The sequence below is a fragment of the Echiichthys vipera genome, assembly GCF_963691815.1.
Source record: "Echiichthys vipera genome assembly, chromosome: 21".
NCBI lineage: Eukaryota > Metazoa > Chordata > Actinopteri > Perciformes > Trachinidae > Echiichthys > Echiichthys vipera.
Genome location: NC_139846.1, coordinates 14,496,713 through 14,523,251, shown reverse-complemented (window position 1 = coordinate 14,523,251; position 26,539 = coordinate 14,496,713). Strand labels below are relative to the sequence as shown.

The 26,539-nt window shown below is 39.2% G+C and overlaps 3 protein-coding genes across 3 annotated transcripts in view; all 3 read left to right on the top strand.

Annotated features, from left to right (window-relative positions):
• Positions 1-6,556: 6,556 nt before the first annotated feature.
• eloca (elongin C paralog a) lies at positions 6,557-9,840 on the top strand. The gene is made up of 4 exons (XM_083935849.1): positions 6,557-6,660; positions 7,578-7,605; positions 7,854-7,997; positions 9,377-9,840. The coding sequence occupies exons 2-4, from the start codon at positions 7,602-7,604 to the stop codon at positions 9,565-9,567; spliced, it is 339 nt and encodes a 112-aa protein (XP_083791975.1). The 5' UTR covers positions 6,557-6,660; positions 7,578-7,601; the 3' UTR covers positions 9,568-9,840.
• Positions 9,841-12,069: 2,229 nt separating this feature from the next.
• On the top strand, positions 12,070-23,883 carry ube2wb (ubiquitin conjugating enzyme E2 Wb). Its single transcript, XM_083935881.1, has 6 exons — positions 12,070-12,093; positions 13,687-13,778; positions 17,080-17,182; positions 20,878-21,033; positions 21,466-21,541; positions 21,635-23,883. The coding sequence occupies exons 1-6, from the start codon at positions 12,079-12,081 to the stop codon at positions 21,646-21,648; spliced, it is 456 nt and encodes a 151-aa protein (XP_083792007.1). The 5' UTR covers positions 12,070-12,078; the 3' UTR covers positions 21,649-23,883.
• Positions 23,884-25,823: 1,940 nt separating this feature from the next.
• stau2 (staufen double-stranded RNA binding protein 2) overlaps positions 25,824-26,539 on the top strand; it is an 85,691-nt gene continuing 84,975 nt past the window's right edge. Inside the window, exon 1 of the mRNA XM_083936333.1 lies at positions 25,824-25,907. The gene's annotated coding sequence lies outside the window, so the exon portion shown is untranslated. The remainder of the gene's footprint in view (positions 25,908-26,539) is intronic.

Genomic DNA, 26,539 nt, shown 5'->3' with positions numbered 1-26,539 from the left:
GCATAAAATCCTTAGATTTGAATTGATGGATACAAGGATTTCCAGAGAATGCTTTAAATTCAAGTTCTCGTTCACTTCTGTATCATCTAGTCTAGGAAAAAAAGAGATGGCATGAAATCAAAGAATTTTCGTCGGGGGCTCACGTTAGCCGTGCGAGCGCAGACAGGTGCCCCAGTTTGTCTCGGGTCAGTTTGTCCTGTTTCCACCGCTGATCACCCTTGGATTAGTGTAGGGTTACACCAGCAATGGCACCTGCCTGGAATCAGCAAAGCCATGTCATGCACTTGCTGTGCCCTCTGCCCTGACGCCGGCAGACACTGCAAAACCTGCAGTGACTTTTCTCATCTTACACTACTTCATATTCTAAATTTTGGAGCTGACTGAGTTAGCAGTAAATTTCATTTCCCAACTCACTTATATTGCCATAGTATGTGTCATAATGAAATACATACTGTAATTTGTTTACTTTGTCCCACAGGATAAAATAGCAGGTGAGATTATACTGACAGTTATAGTATCATAGACTTTCTGCCTTTGAAGGAATATACTGAAGAGTATAATCCTCTATGTGAAGCTGAACTTGTCGGTAATAGTATAGAATATCTCTGTTACTATTCTAATATGGCACAGCATGCAGAATAAGATTCAGTTGCACAAGCAGTCCTGGACAAATATAAACCAAAACCATATAAGCATATCCTACCTTCATACAGTAGAAATCATTTAACAAATTCCAGTGACAGCTATGATCCTGACCAGGATGGAGAATCTACAATCATGTTGTTTATATTCAGCAAAAGGTGGATGTACCATCTTCTCTACAGGGAACAGACTCTATATGAATTCAGTTCACTGTGACTGATAACCGAATAACATGATACATGAGACGTGACCCTGGATTTGACATGTATTTCAGTTTGGTCGCACTACATCCATCTGTCTATCAATCAGTCAATCGATCGAATGCTTAATAACCCTTTCTATGACACTTGAGGTCCTCCATATTACTTGACCAGGTTGGACACAACTGACTGCATTTTGCAACCACTGATTTTTTTCAGTCAATCTAGTTCAATAGCAACAATAGATACCTTAAATAACCCCCCCCCCCCCCCCCCATTTTGCATTTAAAAGCAGTATTAACAACAATTACATTTTTTGTAATTTTTTTCTGTATGTATTTTTTTGTTTCGAACATGTAAAATTCAACAAAAAAACGAAACCAAACCAAAAAAGGAAAAAAAGAGAAAGAGATAACTAATAATTTCATTAGCAATTTTTCCTAATTTACATGCGCGGAAAGGTAAATCTGTTTGTAACACACAATTGTGGTTATAAAGAGATGCATTTATCGACAACTGTCACACCCCCTTTATAACTCATATAACGGGCAATGTTTTATAATATCACATATACTAGTTCCAATAATAAGTAAGAATAATTAGAACATGTGAATAAACAGTTAACAATTGCTTTTCAACGCGTTCTAACGTTGGTTAACACGTGTATATGCCTTTCATTATAAATGATTAAACCTGTGTTATACTTTGTTATAACATAGTATAATATAGGTTTATGTATTGGCTTGGACATACATCTTAAGTTTGGCATATATCGGATGAAAAAGAGAGTTTCTCATGTGTATATTTAACTTCCCTCTCTGAGACCAAGCCTCCACCTTCTGACTAAAAAGCAACTTGCTTGTGCTTCTAAAATTGGATTATTGCTTGTAAGCAGTGAGGGGATATCGGTACCCGGCGTTTTTTTTAAAAACTGTTGCTAAGACATCAGTATTAAGCAGCTCCTCTTTCCATGCCTCGCATAGCTATCTTGGCTCATCATCACTTCATCCGTTATATTTACACAAACAGATCTCAGTCGTAAAACCATAAAACTATCACTCTGTCATCTAAAGTAAACAATTATAAAGCAAACATGCAGCGCTTTCTTTTCCTGTCATATGCTAATGTTGATATAAAACTTTATCTAATGACATGTGAGCTGTGGTGAGGGTTATATCATAGGGGTCTGTAGGGTGAGTCATTATAGTTCAAACGAGCAAGGCCTCAACACAGTGCATTAGCCTCAAGCTATTGAAAGTAAATGGTTGTCACGTCCACTTATCTGTCTGTTATGACATTTGAAGCTTTCATGCTGTGTGGAGTTGGGGCAATAAACTAACACTGTTTTGTCGAAAAACAAACATGCAAAGGGTCATTTTATGATTTTGGGTGATGTTTCTTCCTACGCGTCATTCTCTGCTCTGTTATGAGCAAACTGCAAATAGTTGCACAGGTTGGTGACTTTGACTGCTTAGTGTATTGCAGGGTTCACTGTAAGTGACGATGATAATAATGTGGCTTTGGTGACTCAAAGTGCATTGTGTTAGTACTCCCACTGCTGTAGCTGTGGTTCAGGAACATTTTGGTAAAATACACAAAAGGCTTTTTTTCTCTATGACTCTCTGCTTGGTAAACAGCTCTGCTACCCAAAGAAACACACGACTAAGCATGTAAACATGTATGTGCATGTATGAACCTGAAAATGAGCATTATATGGCACTTTTCCCCCCATTTTACTCATGCAAAGGTGGGTGTGGTATGTACCAGGACTTAGGAGAATTTGACTTTTGTCATTGTGTGAGCACATTTGGGATGTCAATGTCAGCCATCCGCTTGTAATGAGATTTTTTGATTAATTTAATTATTTAACAGACATTATGTCCATCCAAGAATCTCACATGACAGATGTGTGTGCCACGTGAGTCAGTGTTCAAACTATCACCAAATGATCCCGGTGTTGTGATACCGACACCGGGATCATTTGAGCTGACACTCTCCAGCATGTCTGAGCTTAAAATCAAGCAAAAAGCCAGAGTCTGATGTGTCTTTCTTTTACATTATAACACTGATTTTCGTGTTGATGAGTGTGTGTGCATGAGAGAAAGGTATGGGATGTGTGGCAAAGAAAAAGATATTAATGTTATAGTGGCAATAGGTGTATGAGGTAGCTGTATTATAATAGTAATAATAATAAATAAATTATAAATGTCGTCATAATAAAGTAATCATTTTACCTTTCATCCGCTGAAACATCATTATTTGTGACATGCCATTGGTTGCTGATGATGCTCTTCTCCAAAGGTTGTTGAGATTAGGAGCAACATGAGAATTGCAGGGCACTGTAACTTGCTGCAGGCAAAAAGAACTGTACCCTCAAATTCATTGTGACAAGTCTTTTCCTCTTTTCAGAGAAGAAATGCCCAAAGACATTCCTCCCCCATCTTTCCCTATCATGACTAAAATTCTGACCTGGTTTCATTCAGGGCCTCTTCAACCAAGATATTGTCCTGTTCATTAATGATCATTGACATCTGACTGAGTGAGTGATGAGGAATGCTAGTCAAATTATTGTACAGTAATTCCTAGTACATACTCAACATTTTATCTTTTAGGATGGGCAAAAAAGGGGGAGAATGTTTAAAGGTCCCTTATTATGCAAATTTACATGTTCATACTTGTATTTTGGGTTTCTACAAGAACATGTTCACATGCTTTAATGTTCAAAAAACACATTATTTTTCTTATACTGTCTGTCTAAATGTACCTGTATTCACCCTCTGTCTGAAACGCCCCGTTTTGACGCCTGTCTCCCAAAAAAGCCCAGCGTTTCCAGGTCTTCTCGTTGGTCTCACTGCAGGAATGACTGTAATGGCACTGGAGCACCACTTTCTACAGTCATCACAGATATCACCACGGTGCAGAAGTCCTGACGGCTCGATTAAAAGGCACAGTTTCTGAATACAGGCTATGTGGCTTTTACTGTGGATTGTGCATTTTGATGCTTTCACAGGATTTCCTCGACCTGCTTTAAAATAAATTAAATAATACATGGAAATCTTACTTTTTACAATAAGAGATCTTTAAACCACATATTAACCAAGTGAACATCATGGTATCTGCAAATTTATCGAGCCTTTAAGAATGTAAACCATGATGAAAGTAGCACATTTGCAATCTAAAATGTCAAACAAATGCTGACATTTAATTAGACTAACAGGCATAAAGATGGACAAGTGCCTTTTCTAGCAAGTTAACTGCATCCCACCATTTCCAGAATGGCATGGATGTGCGCAAGAAGTGTGTGATATGAGAGGGTATACAGCTGATGTGTTAAAGGGATGGATGATATCATTTGGCATGACAAGATTGTTTGAATGCAATATACGTGTGTTAAGGAAGCCCTGTTCTACGGGCCCATAGCAGCCTCCCCAAAATAGAGCTGAGAGCAGCTGCAGCGGGGTGAGTCGTATCAGAGAGACATCAAAGCGGCGGCCGCCACCCGCCTGCTCTGATCATAAGCACTAATGGTGTAATGGGGGACTGGAAGGTCAGTGATTGTTTTTGGTTGTTTGTGTGTGTGTGTGTGTGTGTGTGTGTGTGTGTGTGTGTGTGTGTGTGTGTGTGTGTGTGTGTGTGTGTAAGAGAGAGAGAGTCAAAGGCAGCACACAGGCAGAGGCTACTGGAACTTTCTGGAACACAAACTGACAGCATAGCTAAGCCTGGTATTACCGTAAGACAAATACCAGGTCAAGTGTCACCTCTGCAGAAGTCACGATTGACATCTGTTGTAGCAATGAGCACAGTCGGGAAAATTTCCTTACCGTCTTCTACGAGGGGCATTACATCTCTTCAGAAAGCACCTCTGGGTCAAACGCCACAATCTACACACACGCTCAGTAGTCTACTCTTAGTGTTACAGCTCAGATAACTCTGCGTCCATATGGAAGCCTCAGATTTCAACAGTCATCACTTTTCCTGCATAACAGAACTCCAGGCAGGATCAGGGCAAAGTCACATTCTGAACCTGACCGTGACTACAGTGTGTGCCCACTTCTCACCTGTCTCTGATCTATGGTAGGCACCCTTCTATCTGTTATGAGAGGCTTTATGAGCTGTAAGATACAAACAACAAACTTTATTAGGCCTATCTAGTTTAGAAAATGTGGGTCTTTTGGATGGCTCTGTTATATATGCTCACGTTGTTAAGTGAATAGTTAACAGGTGAATACTCTTACTTTTGTCATCAACATAATGCACACTATGTTGAATAGATTGTAAGTAGGTCTACTAACTGGACTTTGGGAAGTATATGATAAAGCAGAGTGCATGACATTCCCCCCACCCACCTCTCTCTCATTCTTTCTTGAATCCAGATTTACGGGCCTGCAAAATGTCTCTGTCATGTCCAATCAGCACCTGCTCTTGCCCATCATAGCAAGTGGAGACAGTCACAGAGGGTAGCCTGAAACACAGGCGCCCCCTATAGGCTGAACAGGACAATCTTTTCATGGCTGGCCTGTAAACCAGTGTACATTCTCCAAGTCATCTCAGCTATTTATTCAAATTAGAAATGAATGTCCTTATTTCCTCTATTCCAAACTTATTATCTGGTGACACTGAGTTATATTAGACAGGGGCTTTGTACCAAGAAATAGCCTCTTCTTTGCACGTTGCACTTTTGTGATAACAACATCATTTTAGAAAAACGTGTCGTCCTATAAAACAAAATATAAAAAAATAAATAAATTGATTTCACAAAAAGTTTACGAAGTGATTTGACGGACGGAGCAAAGGCAAAAGCACACAGAAATCTGTACACCTATACATATAAATACATCAACCAGGCAAGATAAACGATAGGATACTTTTAAGGAACAGTAAAAACAACAGAGAATAAAATAAAAAGTCTATAAAAGTGTGTTTTAAGAAGTGATTAAAAAGAAGTCACTGTTTCAGCAAAATAATACAGATAAATAAAGAACATTTTATATTGTCTATGATAAAGAAGTATTTCCATACGCATGTCTCTGTCTGTGAGATATCCTAAATCAGTGGTTCTCAAACTTTATACATGACGTTCCACCTCAGAAAAAATCAGGCTCTCTCAAGTACCACCATTAAGACCAATGTTAAAACAAAGTAGCGTAGGCCGACACTATTCAGGCAGATTTATTTCTAATCAGAAGATTATTTATTGTTGACTGTCATCAGCCACACATGTCAGTACCTCTGCTTACTATCTTGCAATCACAGTTTAGCTCGTGATTCCTGACCATGACTACGTAACAGGCTGATATTGAAACAAATATTAACAGAGGACACAAAGAAAAAAACATATTTCAGAGCTTCACTCACTGTTTGTTATTTTCATGAAACTCCTGTGAAGAAAATCAAATACAGCAAGAGACAAAAAAACAAAGGTTTAGAACTGTATTCAGTGACAAATCGTGTTTGATTCACCCAGCTGTGGGCCTTAAATAGAATGACATAAAGGATATGCTAAACTTATTGTGAATTAAATTTCACGGATCTTAAAAGTATAAAAATGTCCTTAGTTCTATATTAATTTAGTAATATATGTTTCTTTTTTTGGAGATTCCTTGAAGTACCACTAGAGAGAGTTTGAGTACCACCAGTGGTACAAGTTCCACAGTTTGAGAACCAGTGGCCTATATAATGAAGGGGACCGTTTCTCTCTGCAGATGAGATTCTACGGAAGACATTGATCGCGGACGGGTAAAGTAGTTCCGGGTTTTAACAGCCTGGTGGCTAACGTTAGCTGAAACGCAATCTCTACTCCTCATTCTTCTACAGAGTGGTAAGAAACAGTATTATGAGTGTGATTACAAGTCGTTGCGTTTTTGTTATGTCTCGGGGTGTTTTGTCCGATATGAACTTTAATCCCCAAACAACCGAAAAAAAGAAATAACGTCATCATTCGTTTAGCCAAGTGTTAGCTTGTTAGCTAACGCTAGCTAAGGCTGACGGCTGCGAACTTGCTTAACAACTTTTTGGATAGAAGGAAGAAATGACGGCTAATGTAATTTTGAACGGGATTAGAGCAGATAGTTTGCAGTTGTTATTGACGTATTCACATTTCTTAACGATAGCTACAATATATCGCAAATCTGAGGCCTAGCGAGTGGAAACCTTTACGTTAGATTATTTGATTTTAAATAAACAGCTTTACAGCCAATTTCCAGCCTAGGCGACATTATAGTGTATGTTCTAGGCCAGAGATCTTCAACATGGTGAAGTTGTTTGATTATTTTTTTCCAGAAATGTGTCTGAAAATGTACATTAACATGAATGCAACGTATAATTAGTAAAGACACATCTGGGGAAAATGAATGAATACATATCACACAACCATGATGATAGGCTTATAGGCAAGGTAGCCATGCACAGATCCAATTGAGCTGAATGATTCAATGTGCCTTCCTAATGTATGATTAACATACTATGTATAAATGTATGAATATATTAATAATGATCATTGTAATAACTTAGTATCGTATGCACCTTTAAAAAGTTGTGTATAGGCTTTAGGCCACCTGAGCTGTTAGGTCTAAGTTAATATCCAACACAGTTTCATACAATATTTTTGGTAGAGGGTCCTCGCTTCATCTGTTTTTCAGCTAAGGGGTCCTTGGCCCAAACAACGTGAAGACCCCTGTTCTGGGGTCGTTAATGAGAGTGATGTTTTGTAACTTGTATTTCTATGTACCATTTCAGGGTAAATTGAAAGTCCGGAACAGGATGGGTGAGTGATTTTAATTGATCAATGTTATCCCGTACCACCTCGGAAATATGAGGTTGCCATGTTTACCAATTCATCAAATATCTCCTGTCTCCTCAAATGAGACCTGTGACAACTCACAGAGGTCGCAATAGCCAACTATTTGGCAATCCTCCAAAGTCACTACTGTTATTACAGTTGGTTAAATGTGTGTGGGGCTTAAGCATTTGGCTCACACCTGTTTGAGATTGTCAGTATGTGTTGCTTCACAGACGGTGAAGAGAGAACCTACGGCGGCTGTGAAGGGCCAGATGCCATGTATGTAAAGTTGATCTCTTCAGATGGCCATGAATTTATTGTGAAACGAGAACACGCCTTGACATCTGGGACTATCAAAGCCATGTTAAGCGGACCAGGTGAGGATTCAAGCAAATTATTCAAAGTATAACTGTTGTCTTTTGTCCTATTGTTAAAGTCAACACACCTATATGGACCAGCTAAAGGTTCTTTACTTGAAATCATTTCAGACCAAAAAAAAAAAAAAATCCTCAGCATATTCAGTCTGAGTACAAAGTCCAGTTTAAGTTGAAATACACTGGAGATCAAAATTAGATAAATTATTAATACTTGATTTATCCTTAGATACTGTTAGATAGAATATCTGCTGTGGCAATAACACTGCTGTACTAGCATGTTTTTTAAATGACCAAAACACTTCAACAAAATCCTTTTATTTTTTTGAAACAAAAAACAGTGAGCAAAATTAGAGAACAGTAACTTTTGTGTCAGAAGAGAAGATTTAACCACTGTTTTCTTCGGGCTATAGGATTAAAAAATGAACAGGAAGTGTAGAGGCCACAGCTTTGAATGACTTTAGCACATCTGCGCCTACAGGACATCACTCGTTTCTCTCACTGCTCTGGTTTGATCTTGGTCCGTTCTTCTTCAGTCTCTTCCACAGTTCAGTAACTGTAGTGGGTTTCTTATCCATTACTTTGTTGTTGAAGTGCCTTAGTTATTTAAAAAAACAACAACATGCTAGTACAGCAGTGGTATAGCCACAGCAGATATTCTATCAAATTCTGAACAATGACAAAATGACAGTATTTCTGAATAAATCAAGTATTCATAATTTTGTTCTCTAATATTGATCTCAGTGTAATTTACGACACAGCAAAATTACACATTTTTGGGAGCTGAAAATGTGAACAGAAAAAAGTTAGGGATTAGCTCATGATGATTTCTATCCTGATTGCTGGATTCCTTTCATTCTTTTGAACCTGTTTTAATAGTTTTCTGGAATTGCATACATAGACTGTGCACGACAAGACGCCACTCCGTAACAAGAAGATTGAATATTTCTTTATTTTAGTTTATTATTTTTCATCTATTCCAGGTGGATTATGCCTGTAATTTAAGATAATTTAACAAATTGCTAAAATCACATTAAAGCGTATCCTTTACCATCATGATGTGCTTGGGGAGATGTTATTTTTAGTGGGCATTTAAAAGTATCTATAATATACTGGAATATTTACTAATACTGGTTCACTGTAACTCGACAACAACGAAAACATTAATTTGATTTTTTGCTGCACGTGTCTTCAAGTTGATGTTTTATGTGTTATTTAGTTAAGTTAATTCCACATTTCCAGCTGGTGGCTCCCTCCGTAGCTACTTTCAGGATAGGATATTTAAATGTGTATTTCATACATTTCTTGACTTTTTAAAGTAGTAGTAGTCTTAAGTTCATTGTTTCTAACTCATGACACTGACTGTAACCCTCCGTCTGCAGGTCAGTTTGCTGAAAATGAAACCAACGAAGTGAACTTCAGGGAGATTCCTTCTCATGTCCTGTCCAAAGTCTGCATGTACTTTACCTACAAGGTCCGTTACACCAACAGCTCCACAGAAATACCTGAATTCCCCATCGCTCCGGAGATCGCACTGGAACTGCTCATGGCCGCAAACTTTTTGGATTGCTAAAGTTACAGAAAAAATGTAGCAGCTTAAAACAGTTTTAGATCGTTTTGAGTATTTAAATTGTTTTGCCATGTACTTACATGAAACATGAATGAGTATGTGACCATTTTTTTTGCACCTGGCTTTCTGTCATAGTTTTATTAGTATTAAAGGGTTTCATTTTAATGTATCAAATGGCAGGCTGCATTACTTGCCCCAGAATGTGATAAATATGCCCCCATCCTAAAAATGTTTCCTCACCTCTCCAGTTCAATAAAGACCTGTTTGGTGAGCACACTTTATTGCCAGTTGCTACCTCACTATACATGTTCCATCTGAAGTACAGCTCACTTTAAATGCCACTTTCATAAAGACCTGCATGGTACTTTAATTATGTATTATGGTCTAGCTCTAGCAAAATGATACAAAATGTTTGGAAGGCCACAAATACCACATGGGAGAGTTATTGTATACAGTCCATTAAGTGTTGCATATGAGTGGTTAGATAATGGGAAGAACTGTCTTGAAAAATGTTGGTTATACTCCCCTGCTAGGGATGTTTGGAAGATCTCTCAAATTCTCTGTAAGGAAAGGACGTAGTTGCAGTGGGGAACCTTGATTGAAATTATTTTTAAACTATACTACATGGCTAAACATGTATTTCATTATTCCCTGTATTATTGTAAAAGGATGCTACACCCCAATTGTTCATCTAAACAGAATTCCAAATGTTGGATGAAAATGGATTCTTGGAAAGTTTTGATAATCCTATTTAAAATTACATTTTAGGTAAGGACATGCTCTCTGCTGCCCCAGTGAACCACTGATGTGTAAACTAGCGAAAGAAAGGCTTCTGATTTTCCAAGATGGGGTAGAGGTAGTCCATAATGTAGGTGCATTGTGAGCCCATCAACAGTCAAGTATTAAAGGATGATTAGGAGTGTGTGTGTATATATATATACACATACATATATATACACATACACATATATATACATATACACACACACAGTACAGACCAAAAAGTTTGGACACCTCCTTCAAAGAGTTTTCTTTATTTTCATGACTATTGACATGGTAGATTCACACTGAAGGCATCAAAACTATGAATTAACACATGTGGAAATAGGTCCTTAACAAAAAAGTGTAAAACAACTGAAAATACGCCTTATATTCTAGTTTCTTCATATAGCCACCTTTTGCTCTGATTACTGCTTCGCACACACTTGGCATTCTTTTGATGAGCTTCAAGTGGTCGTCACCTGAAATGGTCTTCCAACAGTCTTGAAGGAGTTCCCAGAGATGCTTAGCCATTGTTAACCCTTTTGCCTTCACTCTGTGGTTTCATTTCAATATATATATGTACATGTGTGTATATATATGTATAATTTTTTAAGCTTTATTTCATCAGGGGGAGAACACTGAGAACAATGCTCTCTTTTCAGGAACGTCCTGATCACATTCACACAATTACACATTCACACCTGGAAGCTGCCCAGTACAACCGCAGTCTGCTCTGCTGGCCACTGAGCTGCTACACTGGAGTGGTTTGGGGGTTATTGGCCTTGCTCAAGGGCACCTCAGTGGTGGTAATGACGGAAGGGCAAGTGCTGCTTCTTCACTTCCCCACCCAGATTGAGCCTGCCAGTCACAAGCTCGCTTCTCTCTCTGCTGCATATTACAGAAAGAAATGGATTCATAATATTTCATGTGTGCCCCATTACTGATTTACACTAGAGTGAAAAAACTGAGCTTTAGAATCAGTAAAGTTGGAAATGATCTTATAATTCTGATAATAATCATAAATATTGCTTTGAACATACACATATGTCCATGGTATACCATAATGCTAATGCTGCTGGGGAATGTGGAAAGTCTCTGTTAAGATACTGTCTGGCTTTCTAAGTCACTGCCTTGTGGTGACCATATCAGGTGGGAGCTCATATCCCATCTCAGTCTACAGTGGACCGCTTTTTTGCAGAAACCTCAGGAGGCATAGTCAAATTACAGTTGAGTTAAATAAAATGCTCTGAACTTTGCTGACAGATAAATGAATACACTGACTTTGGTTTAGACAACCTGTCTTGTATAAAAGAATGAAACTTTAAAAAAGGATACATTAATGGCTCTTGGTGATTACACCTGGGATTTTTAAAGCAAGTCACCAAACTGTGTGTGTAATTGGAGATAAAGCGAATTATTTTCCTCCTCGTGACGACTAAAAGAAACCTTAAAATAGAACAATATTTGGTATAACTGCATCAGGGATGTCAGGCAGGTTATCAATCATTGAGCAGAGTTCATTGACCTACGTGACCTCAGTGGATTTAACACCAAATGTATTTATTTTCATATCATTCTGTTATAAATCCGCTAAATAGTCATTGAACGACATAAAAGTAGTGCGGTGACCGGGGTCTCGGCTCTGACGGGTGCACATCACTGGATTTCTTTCCTCTGTCAAAACAACTTGCGTCACATGACCGCCTGACGTAACAGTCCTCCACTCTGCGCTGATGCAGGGGGGTTTCCATCATGGCGTCGATGCAGGTAGGAATACAAATGACAGCGACCGCATTTTAAAAATTTACCTGACCTTCAGTCTTTGTCTTTCATGGTAGCTTATTAACCACTTCACTCACGCACATGTATTTGTTCGAAGTAGCCATGACATTGAAGTAAAAGCGATTCAATTCACCCCTAACTGTTCCGGTTTAGCGTTTGGTGTTTGCTAGCAATACAACTTAGCATCATCATCTACAGCACCAAGTAAAAGCTAGAAGCCAGCTTACTGGATATACTTATATTTAGACGACCGGCGATGTGTTTTTATCGCAGCAACACAACGGTGATAATTCAAGGAATGTATTGTTATGAGCTGAATCAATTCTTGTATTATATTAAATGAGGGATAGAGCTGCTATCTGGCTGGCGTTGACGTCAGTTAGCTCACAAGACAGTGCGCAGATTGATCAGTTCTAGTTTCCTCTCGAGGTGAACAGGTGCATCGCTTTTTTCTTTTTTCCATTGTTTGATTCAAGTCAACAAAATCAAGCCTCGAGATAAACGAAAGTAATAACTATCGAGTTAGCAACACGACATGATAGGTAGACTGAAAAGGTGTAGGCTGAGGCTACAATTTAGACTGGCGTTTATTGGCATCATTTTAACTCAAGTCCATCAGGCAAAAGAAAAATAATCAAATACATATAAAGAGAAAACAAATACATTTTCTTACATTAAAAATACATGACTAAAATATATAACGTGTCACAGGTTTGCGTCTTTACTGTATTTGCTGTTCATAATCTTATATTTCAATATTTATTAAACTTGTAAATGGAGTTACACATTTTTAGTTCCTTGTCATGATTATTCCATAAATTCTCATCTTTTACAGACACTTGTTTTTTTATATTAGTTATAACTCTTGCTTTATTTTTTACTTCCCTGTCCCTCTGAGTTGATAATGCCTCTCTTTAGATTCAAACCGGTTCTGTAGGCTTTCTTAGGAGCGATCTGTCTAGATTAGCAAAAAACAACAACAACAAACGAACATGAAGCCAACTTCATAAATGATTCCAGTGATGATGTTGTTTGTGTGTAACACTTATGCTTTCATCAATCACAAATCGTTTGATGTGGCGTAACGTTACAAGGTAAACAAGTTATATCAGTCAGAGTGGAATTTTGCTTTAAATTTCTATATGATATTAAAGTGTCGAAGTAAGCATCTACCAAAATCTGAATCATAATAAATGTGCATAACTATTAGAAAACACGTTTAAGCCATTTCCCAGGACTGTGGGCGTGGCAGGTCATGTAAATGACATTATTTCAATTTTGGATTTAAACTAATTAATACTTTTTAGATGATCACTGTATACATGAGATCCTAAATTACATATTTAGAAGGCTGTTGTACATACATCCTGAATACAACCATCCATTTACACTTTTAGTGCTGTAATGCTAGCTACAATCGATAAATCATATATCCAAACATTATTGATATTTTACATTTGTTTGATTATTCATCTCTTAAGAAAATGAAGTAATATTTTCTATATGCTAAATTTTTGTGCTGCTATATTTCAATACGTTTGAGTGTGATAGAAAACCCAAACCCATTCTCTCCAACAGAAAAGGCTACAAAAGGAATTATTAGCCCTGCAAAATGATCCGCCCCCAGGAATGACGCTTAATGAAAAAAGTGTACAGAACACCATTACACAGTAAGTATATTTTTAAATTATTAACCATTAGGACACTATTACCTCCATAAGTTATTGAATACAGTTTGCATCTATGAATAGCCTAAACATAAATCCAATGTATCTTGTTTCATTACTTTGAGAAAGCAGTGTGATGGTCATGTCTGGCACCGCACATGAAACTAAGGTAACTGTCGCAATAACAGTGTTAGGAGCCTCGGTAGCGACTGGTGAAGGAAGAATCAGGGTCATTCTGGTGACTGGCAGCTCTGGCCCCTTAGTAGAGTGTCTCTAATGCACAGTGTCAGTATTCATCCTTATAAAATATTTAATGGTTGGCACGCAGGAAGTTGGGTGAGGGTAGCAAGGAACAGAGGCTGCTTATCTGACCTTTCTGCGTTGGTGTCCTGGTGTTCCCTTAAACGCCCACACTTATTATGTTAACCGAGCGAGTCAAATTGTGTCTGATAAGCAGTAAGGATGAACTGAGCTGTAGTCCTGTAAATGGATTCAAGACAAATTTTTGGCTGCTATTCAAATGTCTTTCTGCTGCGGGCTTGTAATGCTGCTTTCAAAGTTGGTCAGAATCATTGCTAGGCACTTTTTCCACCTTAGAGAGGCAATACATGTTACGTAGGTTAGTAACCTTGTAACAATGAATTACCCATACAGTGGCATCTCCCTTATTAGATAACAGTTGCTTGGACAGACTGAATGAGTGTTTTTGTTTTGCATGAATGACAGTGACACGTCTACGAACCTGTTCAGCTAGCTTCCTCATTCACTGCATCCCCAGGTTTGAGAGTATTTTTGTGGGTGTGCCTTTTTGACTTCCACTCTGACGTTGAAAGGCCTGTTGAGCCTGGGTTTAGTTTTTTGTCATGGTGACTGGCAGTAGTAGGGGATTTACCTTAGCGGAGTGAGATGTAAATAGTCTATTCCTGCTTGACATTCAAGTTAACCTTATTCTTTTTTTAAAAAACAAACAAACATTGAAAACCAACTCACTTGCTTGTGTGACTGTGATAAGGTGACCTTGTGTGTTTAGTTTTTTAGCTTTTGTTTATAGTACACTTTGTCTCTCTTTGCTGCTCATTAGATTACATTGTTGTTCAGCTGAAAATAGTGCGGTTTCTGTAATTAATCAGCCGTTGCAAAGGAAACGGCTGCTTTAAAGCACTGCAGAGTCTCTTGATAATTTTGCACACATTTTCCCCCACTTTCACTCAATGGCTAAGTGTTGTTTTTGTTGACTGGAGCATATGATCACCAGGCTATGGGGAATTTGAGCAAGTTGAGCATAATTTGTCCTTGGAGTCTTTCCTGTGATCAGCGTGGGTGGCATCAGGTGTAACTCAGCATCATGTACAGTACAGTGATACTGCCTCCCTCTAAGCTTTACCCTCTGAAGAATAATGGAGCTTCTTTCAGACACTTTGACCTTTGGACTTTCAAAGGGTGAAGTTTTAAACAGCTGACCTTGCATGTAGGCCTGAACAATCTTGTGCCAGAGGCTAGATTTGAAAGAGACACAAGGCTAAAAACTTGAACAACAGCCACAAGTCTCTTTGTTGACCTATCTTCTCTGCTTGCCTGAAAGAAATTAGGCCAGATGTTGTGATGCTGCCAACAATGTTCCAAGCAATCCTGCCCTGGGCTTATTTGACACTGACTCTGGACAATATTTGTCTTTTTTGTGAGTGAAGCCTCTGGGTTATGGTCATTAAGGTATATTAAGCACACTGAATCAAGCATCTGTGTTTGCAGTCATCTCCGATTCTGAGCAAGACATTGAATCCTTCCTAGTACAGTCAGCACAGTTCTGTAACCAGAGGCGAGAATGGATTCTGTCCACTAGATCAATAGAGTATCACATTATTACTAAACCGCTTATAACCCAGCTGAATATTGAATGTCACTGGAATGAGTCAGACTAAAAGCTTTTGATTACACACTTATTGCTGCATTGGCAACTTACATTTTGTATGATCCTTTTCTAATCATCATGAGACGTGAGCAAAGTCATGCTGTACATGTTTCTGACTAATCTACTCCAGAATGATGAGATATAACATACAGCATGTTATTAATCATAAGTAAACACACAAGTGAGTGTCTTTAGCAATGCTAGCAGCTCTATGGGGCTTAGGCTTTGGCCATGTTTTCCTTTTTAGTTAAGAATGCTGACGTTTGATAAATAATAGGTAACACTATGTCCAGCTGAGGCTGATGGGAGTATCATTATTTTTGTAGGTATTTGGTCATAAATAAATAAATTTCATAGCAACCCATCCACTAGTGACAATTCCCTCAAGACTACGTGCCAATGTAATGCTAGAGGAAAAGTCAGGGAATCACCAAAGTCATTAGGAAACATCATCTGGACACCATAGATGTTTGCAATACAGTTGTTGAGATATTTCTGCTGCTAGCATGGCTAAAAACAACTTTAATGCATACAACCATTACTTCCCAAAGCACAGTGAGGGTTTCTTGTTAAAGGAAATGTTAACCTGATAGCATGACTTAACAGCAGGAATTCAGGTTGTACTTGCCACATAATTGTAAAAAAATGTTTTGCAACAGCCTCAAAAGGATGTTATGTAAAACAACATTGGAAAATCAACTGACCCATATCTCAGCTGGTCTGTTCAAACTGTTGGATGCTTTGGTTATTTAAATATCAGTGTTGAAAATTGAGTGTACTTGAAACAGCATTTTGAGAATCTCTTAAAAAAAATTTAGCCAGTGGTTCAGAAAGTAATCTGAGCTCTGGATTTAAAGGCAGGGACCCACCAAAAACACTTCAAAGAACTAGTGGCGACAAAGGCTGACTGTTGCATTGCCTGTGTCTTGTTCAAAAAGCGGCACTTGGACACACAACAAAGCGACTGCCAACTACCATGTGAGAGCTGCGTGACAGGAAATAACTCTCCATACCAGGAGGTGGCAGTAGTCTGTATTCATCATTCAAAATGGGAAGATGCTACTTAGCCAGTTAGCATATTAACAACAACACAAGCTGATGTTGAGAGAACAAATTACCATGCACGAGCAAACAATAACACAAAAAAACAGGACTTGATGGCTAAAAATAATATTTTCACCTGCCTTTCTTTACTTCCCTTTATCTTTTCGTGCGCTGATTGAATGGACAATGGGAGGGATTTCTCCCACTAGTATGGGGCTCACTAACAGAGGGTCCTTCATTGTAACGCTTGGACACCTGTGTTTTGTATAAGTGTTAGATTATTACTGTACATTCTTTACTCTTCCTGTTGAAATGAGATGTTTAACATGTTTTAAAATTGTGCTTTTTTAGGTGGATTGTAGACATGGAGGGGGCACCTGGCACACTGTATGAAGGAGAGAAATTTCAGCTGCTTTTCAAATTTAGTAGTCGATATCCTTTTGATTCACCTCAGGTAAGCACAAGTTGCTCTGCAGCCATCCGTGTGTGTTTGTATATGTGGGTAAATGATAAGTGCTTTATAAGTGCAGTCCATTTACCATCTCTTACCTAGAAAGTCCTTGCTGAGTGTGGACCAAATGAATGAACAGACCTGGAGTCTGGTTCTATTTAGTGAAAACTATACTGTTGGCTTTCCAATAACCATTCTCTACATTAGTTTGATCAAGAAATGAAGTTCTTAACTGTTAAAGTGGTTACCAAAACAGATGCAGATGCTGCTGGTTTGTATGTACAGTGCACTTATCCAAACAAAATCCGAAACTGTGTAAACAATCCTCTTTATCCACTGTCTGGATGCCTGCAATAATCACATGAAACGCATAGGCTCTGTAGTTGTTATTGGAATGAACCTCGGCTTGAAAACATTGGAGCCAGGAATCACTGACAGAGACACCAGAACAGAGCTCCCACTGAAGCCACAGTTAATGGGATTAGTTTATCTCAACAATCTTGTTTCAGTCATTAGGAGCCTAGCCACCTAAAAATAGAGCTTGAGTAGGTGTAGAGAAAATAAGATAAACTTCGCTACTTAGCTAGTATCCTCTCAAATAGGAAGGACAAGCTGTCAAAGTGGCCCTCTGTTGGATTCCTCTTTGGTCCGCTGAGGGAACTTCAGTGTTGATGTCCTGAGTGCGTTATTGGTTATGTGATGAGGTTCAGAGGTAATTCAAAACAAAACAAACATTATTGTGACAATCAGTTGATAATTTTGCAGTAACAGCGTGCAGCTTCTGTTTCCTTTTGTACTTATTTCTGTTACACAGAATAAAACTGCAGATTTGTTACCTATTTGCTACATTTATCATACCTGCAAACCTGTCGCTTTTCTGTTCCATTCGCCGTTTTCTTGGTCAAATTATGTAAATCACGTAGAACCGGAGAGTGTTTTTTTCCAGAGGGGGAGGTGTAGAGACCAAGGCTGTGGAAAGGGGCAAGGACACCAATCAAAGATGGCGGTGCTTTGGGGGTATGACACATGCACAGTAGAACTGCGCTACTTATGATAGAGCAGACCAGATTTTACTGTGCATGTGTCATACCCCCAAAGCTACCGCCATCTTTGATTGGTGACTTAGGGCGTACTCACACTGTCCTTCCGCACCGTGACCCAGGCTTTAGGGTACTTGTCCCCCCTCCATCTCCCCCCGCGCCCCAGCCCCGTTTGTACTCACACTGCCAGGGCAGGCCAATGCTTCTTGCTGTCTATACGCCATCACGCCGTAAAACGTCACACGCATTGATCGCGTGTGTGTGGCTTTGTTTACAAATCTTTCCACAGACCTCAGAGTTTTTGTGCGTCTTGTCGACTGTTTTTGAATATTTTCATCCGACCAAATCTGCAGTAAACACTCCACCTCCGCATCACATCAGCGTGAACCTTTCACCGCCATTGTTGTTGTTGTTAAATGTCCGCGCATGGTCCGTCCTTCTATTTACATGTCCGAACAGGCGGACATAACGCTACTGCCGTAGGGCTTGTGCTCGTACACGTGCGCACGCTCGTGCTCGTACATGTGCAAACGGCTCCGCTAAAGCCCACCCCTTTCAAGCGGGCCGTGGACGGCCCGCTGGCCGCAGTTGTGCGCGGAACGGGTGCACTCACACTGCTTAAAGGTACTAGGCTTTAGCTGAAAAAACGGTTTTGGCCCCGGCCAGAAGGACAGTGTGAGTGCGCCCTTAGCCTCTTTCTACTAGTCTTCAGAATCTTGAAGCGCACACAGGGCTCCAGACTCTGACCAGATGTCCCGCCATATCAATGTGTACGTGGATAAACAGCAACAGAGTGACAGATAAGACAAGAACAATATGCAAGCACAGTAAGACCATAGTGCCGTCAGCACTGTAACACAAACGTGTAACACGGGATTTCCCGCAGCTTCTTTGACATTAGGCTACAGGTTATAGTCACAGTGGACCTGAAGCCTCCGAATGTGACGGGCTCTGTAGGCAGCTCCCGAGCTTTACCGCCGTGAGTACCGTAGGCTACACCGCTGCTAACACAAGTAGTACTATGCAAGACACCTGCAGCACCACCAAAGCTCTCTGCTTAAATCAACCCCCTGTAAAGAAAATACTGACATTTAAAAATATCAAAAAAGTGTATATTACTACCTACAGTACCTTTCTGCTCAAAGCCTATGCTCAGACCTCCTGAGCTTTGTTTGTATCCAACATTTAGTAAATATTTGAACTTTCTGTAAGCAAAGAGCTATCAGTTGTCTTGATGTTTTGAGTACAGTGCTAATTTTACATTCTGCTCTTATCTGTAACACTCACTATGTCACCCTGCTCCAGTCCTGCGGTACACTTTCCTGTGAGGCCCTGTTTGGTGCCAGACTGCCTCAACCCATTGTTAGCCTTCAATACCCTCTTTACGCACTCAGACTCCCCCTTCGTTTTTTTTTTCTACCTATCTTGAATTCCTCTCTTCTCATCCCACTTCCTGTATCTTGATGTTTAGACATGACTCTTGCACGCTTTTACTGGCTTATGTCTTTGATTTTTTTACAGAACATGTGTCCTGTTTTTATCATGTCTCCTCTCTTAGTCTCCCATTCTCTCTTCCCATCCTGGCCCCTCTGTGTTAATCCCAGAGCCCAATGTCGCTGTAGAGGGCTAAGCCTGAGCTTATACAGCAAGTCTCATTATTTTCTGTCATTAATGGAAAAATCGCAACTTTTTCCAGACAAGTTCTCTCCTAAGTTATTTCTTTGACCACCAAAAGGCCTAGCCTGGGAACCAGACAAATCTGCAAGCTCTTGTCTTATTTGCTCTGGCAGATATGTCTGGTCCCCCCTCCCATTCATACAGATTTCCAGTCAGAACCTCAGGAGGGACAATCACACTGGTTTATCTAATATCAGGCAGGTGGGATATGATGACTGACAACTTGTGGAGCCTTCACGCTTTACGCAAAATACGTGACGTCAACTTTGTTTCTCGTATCACACCCTTACTTTGGGGACACTACGGTGAGCATAAACCTAGCATAGTGAAGTGGAGCGCCATTGAGGAATGTTCAAATTGTGATGGCAAAAACAGCAACACTCGTTCAAAGTCATATTGATACTGAGAGGTGTGCGTTCACCTCCTGAGCGCTGCCAAGGTGCCCTTGAGCAAGACACCAAACCCCCAACTGCTTGGGGCGCTTTTACTTGAGCAGCTACCTCGCTCTGACATTTATGCATGCATATAGGTCCTGTTTGCATGCATGTGTATTTCGACCAGTTTGTGTAATATGTTTTTAAAAACACAGAGTGAAAAAATAGAATTTCCTCTCAGGGATTAATAAAGTATGCCTTCTTCTTATTCTTTTTAAAAATGCATTTTATGGCAATTATACAGTGCCATAACTCAGGGAGAGAGGGGGAACAGTTGGTCTGATACTGAATTGGTGACACTAATCTTGAAACTGTGTTGATTGTATAGATCTTCTGTGCTACCGGGATGTGTGTGAAGGATCTAAAGTTTAACCCAAAAAATACATTGAATACCTTTTCATAAATTATTTCAAAGTCTTCACTACATATACTGTATTATGTAAGTCTAAAAAGACATGGACGTGAACTGCAACTTAACTGGTTGGCGGAGGCATAGTAGCAACCGCTAAGTGCTAATCCCTGTTTTTTCTTTCTCTCCCTGTTGCAGGTAATGTTCACAGGAGAGAATATACCTGTCCACCCTCATGTGTATAGTAACGGTCACATCTGTCTATCTATTCTAACGGAAGATTGGTCGCCAGCCCTCTCAGTGCAATCCGTTTGTCTTAGCATTATCAGCATGTTGTCCAGCTGCAAAGAAAAGGTAAGGAACCTGTAGTGACAAATATGGGGGTTCATCAAGTCAAGTCAAGTCAAGTCAGTTTTATTGTCAAAAATTGCAATATGTATGACATACAAATGCAAAAAATGAAATTACAGTCCTCTCAGACCCAGTGCAATCAGAATATACATACAACATAATAAAAATAATAAAAATATACAAAGAGTAAAAATATACAAAGAGTAAAAAATGTAAAGTGGCAGTGGATTGTAAAGTGAATAGATAATAATAATAATAAATAGACAGTAACAGTGCAATGACATTTGTTGAATCGAGGTAGAGCGGTATTGTTCATTAAAGTGAGGTAGTGCAGTGAGGTGCAAATAGCAGTTCGAGTCCGAGTTCAGATGTAAATTCATATAAATGATATGCCTGTTAAAGGTTCAATCTTAATGCCTGTTTCTTTTTCTGCAGAGACGACCGCCTGACAACTCCTTTTATGTAAGAACGTGTAACAAAAATCCAAAGAAGACAAAATGGTGGTATCACGGTGAGTATTTTTCAGCGTGACATAGAGGACACGTAAATACAAATTGCTTGTAAAAGTGACATTATTTAAATCATTTTTTGTTTGCCTTCACAGATGACACATGCTAGTGTACAAACTTTGTAATAATCGTAGAAGAAAGAACTCCTACTGACCTACGTAAAGCACTTTTTAATCATTCAGTCTTTGAACTCTGACCTTTGACTGGAACAATGGACACCATGCGCTGGAGGCTCTTGACTGCATTTCCCCCCCTTGGGCAGTTGGATGCATGTTTAAGTTGGTTGTAATATAGAGAGCGAAACTAATGGAACGTTTTAGATGCACCTAAGATGGATCGATTCTGACTAAAAGGTAATAATGCAGCGAGCAAGCAAGGTGGATTTGTAGTGAGAATCATAATTCCTGTTTTAAGATTATTATTGTTTTTTTGTTTGTGTGGGTGCATTTTAAGGTCCTTGTGTTGTGCAATAATAATGGATGCATGCTTGGGCCTACCATGAGAAATCCAAATCTAAACGTTTTCGGGAAGGGACCTGACCATCATAACCCCAAGAAACTGCTTCATCTGTTTGTTTGTTTGAAAGTAGTTTCTAAAGGCACTATTAGTACATAATTCCCAACTTGCAGTTGTACTGTAAGCAGTCCTCCACTTATTTATCAAGTTAAAGGGTTTTAGTTTTTAACCACTGTACCAAGAGTAAACACAATTTTCTTTTTCATCTTCCAACTTGAGACCCGGTTGCAGCTCTTCCTGCTTTAATGTCAGTACAGAAGGCAATCAAGCGGACGGGACAATAGATCTCTCAGTCAGCAGATGACCTCAGAGTACGTCTCCTCATAAAGTTGGGCTGAACTTGTGTAGTGTTCACTAGTCCAGCCTCGAAGAAGCGCAGCGGCCTCTCTTCCATTTTTAAAGAATGTCTGTAAGAGAACATTGTCGCGTAACCCATTTTTTTATCTGTACGGTACGTTTTTTTGTTATCATGCTTTAATCTTCTAAGATGTTTGATTCTAAATGTTCTTTTTGTATTGTTTTTCAACCGGCTGATACTTTGAAAAGGGGGGTTGTTTTGATGGGTCAGTATATTTTTGATTTTTGATTGTTTTTGTTTTGTATTTGTTATTTAATTTAAATCTTCGTTTTGATCTCCAGAATGGTAATGAATGAGGAAAAGGAGAGTCTTAAAAGAAGCCGTTAAGAAGAGGCTTTTGTGATTCCCCCTGGTCAGAGTTTTGGCTCAGGTACTTTTTTCAATAAAAGAGATCACCTCTAAAAAGATACCTATCAGATATTTTGAATTTAACTATATTTTCACCAAAAGAGACTGTTATGTTTTAAACTTATAACATGTCTGAAACTATTGTACATAAGTCTTTAAGCTGTTGTATGATGTGAAAGAAATTAGCAGAGGATGCATTTACTTTATAGCAGAATGCTAATATGAGTGCTTTATTTCAGTGGAACTTAGTTTGCATCATTTGCTAATTAGAATGTGTACAGGAACAAACAGTACTGTTGGTTTAAAAAAAAGTTTAGTAGTTTTACAGTGGGGGTGCATGCAATTTTAAACCCCACATTTTCTTATTGGCATCAGACATTGTGACAACTTTTAGTGGTTCCATAATTTAGGTAACGGTTTGTGGGATGAATATTACAAACCTCCGCTCCGGGGGCTATCTGGCTCTGCGTCATTTCAGACCGTAATCACTCCATTCCTAAAGAAATGTTTATCGCCATCCAGTCAGAGAGATACTTGAATTTTCCATCTTGGGTTGTTTGCATTGCAATTGCTTTTTTTCCCCCCAGGGTCTAGCTAAGCTTCTTGAATGAAGTTGAGTGAATGTGATGAAACTCTATACTGTAGAGTAGATTACCACGGCACACCGCTATCTCAAAAACTATATTGATAACTTAAAGACATCTATTTAACCAATGATTTTTTAATTTTTTTTAATAGTTATTAGCTTCATCGTTAAGGTCTTGTCTGCTGTCACTGGCTGTGAGAAAAAGACAATAGGGGTGAAAATGATAGTGTAAAATGCGGTCACAACAGCATTCGTGTGGTGTGAGAAGAAGCCTCCACCTAGTGGGCAGTAGAACAGAAGAGATCTGAAAAACTTTCGAGTGGAAATGTTACAAGGGGTTGGACGTGACACGTTTGTTTGTTTTTTCTCCTAGGTTTTTTTTTTTTTTTCCTTTTCAATGTGGTTTGAACTCTTAGCTTGCAGGTTGTTGTGAGTGATCAACACTAATGAGCGTGTGGTATTTATATTTAAAATTTTGTTCTGGGATGTGCAAGCTCCATGTAATAGGTGCCTGTTCATTTTCATAATCAATAATAAAAAACAAAGATTCACTTTTATTCAACCTCGGTTTGCACAGTGTTTGAATATATAATGCTTCTGTTTTTTTCTGGAGTCTCTGAAAACCTTTTAGGGATTTCGTGCTGACATGGCATAACACTAAATAGTCCCACACCAATAATACAATTTGAATTGTGTTTGCCAAAAATATGCTTGAGGACATATGTCAAATCAAGGATGTCAAAACACTTCACAGTGTAACAGAAAACTGAAAAAAAGTTTACATGTTCTGTCACAGTAATGGTCAAATGTTCATACCTTTCAAACAATCTGCACAGCAACACTGCAACCTATTATTTTAAGTATGCAATGTACACCATCAACCATGTGAAATGACACTTGACAAACAATCATTTGAAATATAATTTCATGCATATTAAGTTAAATGCATAAGAAAATGCTTTTTCAGAAATATTATTGTACTTTAATACAGGTACACAAAGGCCACACTCCATGTATGATTTCCTTAATTGTTTAAACCATATGCATGTGGTTGACTAAGCCTGAAAGTGTCCATCATCACTTTTTCTTTATGGATATTCAGTTTGTTAAATGCAAAAATATTAAGCACAATCAGTCACGGAAGCATCACAAGAAGTTTCCTTGTTTAACACAAATGGGTCAGTGGCACCATCTAGTGGTCCCTTTGCAATAATACACATGTCAAATCTGATTATCCACAATCCATTTCCTGAGCCCCTTCCCACACGCTGAAACTGGAATAAATGCGGTTCCTCCCCAGCTGAGGGACCCCTGAATCCCCAGCTATCATCTTAGTCAGCTGACTGGACTTGGTGTCTTGCACCAAGAGCTTGGAAACACAGAATCCAGACCTGGTGAGGTTACGGTTTGTGAGACACTCAACTTTTAGACCTCCTGAAGTTGACATTTCAGACTGACTTTCAACAACAAGACGGGCCAGCAACAACATATTGACAAATCATATCAGCATTCTGAAACAGCTGTAAGCTGAAGCCCTTGCCTATAAACCCTACCCCTTTCAAACCAATCAAATAAAAACTATTATACCTGTCTTACTTCAGACTATTGCAAACAAATAATACAAAACAATCATACATACACAAACAGTTGCATAATCCAGATCAGATTGTTCTTTTTTCATTACTTACAGCTTACTATTGTCACTGTATGTTGTTGTATATCATTTTTCAACAGTTTTTTAACCTAATAAGTGCACTACAGGTCTTCAGTTCCTCGTGACAGCATTTCCATGGAAGTTAAATACAATAATATTTTGCATTGGTCCTCTATCGGTCCTTTATTGAAGTAACTCTTAGGTCTTGTTTACCTCCTCTTATTGAGAACAACTCTTGAATACTTTCTAGTAATTGGTGGTTATTTTCTTTGTACACGGTTTGTAATGGGCCTGTGAATGTTCTCATTCGTCCAGGTCATCGTTACATACATCAGTTCATGCGTACATGAACTGATGAAGCCTCTTGGATGAGAGGTGAAACGTCTTCCTAGACAAACAACCAGTCCAGTTGTTTTTGACTGAAATTGCTTTGAGGATAACGGTTTGTAATGTTTTCAATTAAACTAAGTCTTTAAATTTTACAGAATTTAATTTATGGAATTAAAGGCAAGATAGCCCACCCTGTGATCCGAAGTGCCCTTGAGCAAAGGCAGTGGTTATGTGCTCTGGAGAAAAAAATGTGTTCGGAAGTTGCACTGCTTCAAGCTCCAAGGAAGCAAACCAGGACCGAACCATTCGCATCGCCGCGGGGGTGTCTGATTCATTCAAGATTCACCTCAAACTATAATTACTACGCGTCGGTGATATGCAATGCTTAACACTGACCACAGAAACGAAACACAAACTTTACACATGAAATATGATTAAGACCAGTCATTTGCCTCTAATGGGACATGTTTTATTTTATTACCCAGAGAAATAACGTGGTCTGTTCCCTCTTCCATCCAGTTCTCTTTAGTGTTTGCCAATGTCGGAGGTGTAACTGGGGTCTGGCCCTGGACAAAGGTAAAAAATACACTAAAATATTTGTCCCTTTGTTGTCGGATAGTTTCTGGATTATTCGTCACGCTGTTGCCAGTCCGTATATCATGCTGCAGTGGACTGAAATCCCCCCAGACTCTCGTTGAGGATGGGGCGGTATGGAGATGCTAGCAAGAGAGGGGTGCTCGGCCGATCAGCCATGACGAGCTTTAACCGGCTAAACTAGTGTCACTGGGGGTGGTAGGATAGTGTATATTCATCAGGAGAAACCCCAGCGACGTACTCGTGACAGCATGCGCGCTTGCCAATTATATTAGTTTGTTTTAAGGAGCTGACATTTGCAGGAAATCCCGTTCTAGTCGTTGGTAACGTTAGCTTCCTGCTAAGCTTGGACACAGTCGAAGCTGTGATGTGGGTTCAGGGGGTTGCAGGCAGCAGACAACCCTGCAGCACTGTCAAGTCAACCCTCAACGTTACACCACCACCTCCACCAATGAAGTTACTGTGTAGGACAACCATGCATTCGGGTTGCTATTCATTCATGTTACTGCGAGAGAGGAAAGTGACCCCCTGAAAACCTCAGGGGCACGCAAGATGCAACGGAGATGAAACGAGATAGCATGCAATGACTTGGGTTCACGGATCAGAGTTATAGG

What these genes read in the sequence shown, in the direction of transcription:
- eloca (XM_083935849.1), top strand. An exon ending in AGCCATGTTAAGCGGACCAG is followed by an intron (nt 7,998 to 9,376) that starts GTGAGGATTCAA and finishes CTCCGTCTGCAG; the next exon opens with GTCAGTTTGCTGAAAATGAA.
- ube2wb (XM_083935881.1), top strand. An exon ending in ATCCTTTTGATTCACCTCAG is followed by an intron (nt 17,183 to 20,877) that starts GTAAGCACAAGT and finishes TCCCTGTTGCAG; the next exon opens with GTAATGTTCACAGGAGAGAA. An exon ending in TGTCCAGCTGCAAAGAAAAG is followed by an intron (nt 21,034 to 21,465) that starts GTAAGGAACCTG and finishes CTTTTTCTGCAG; the next exon opens with AGACGACCGCCTGACAACTC.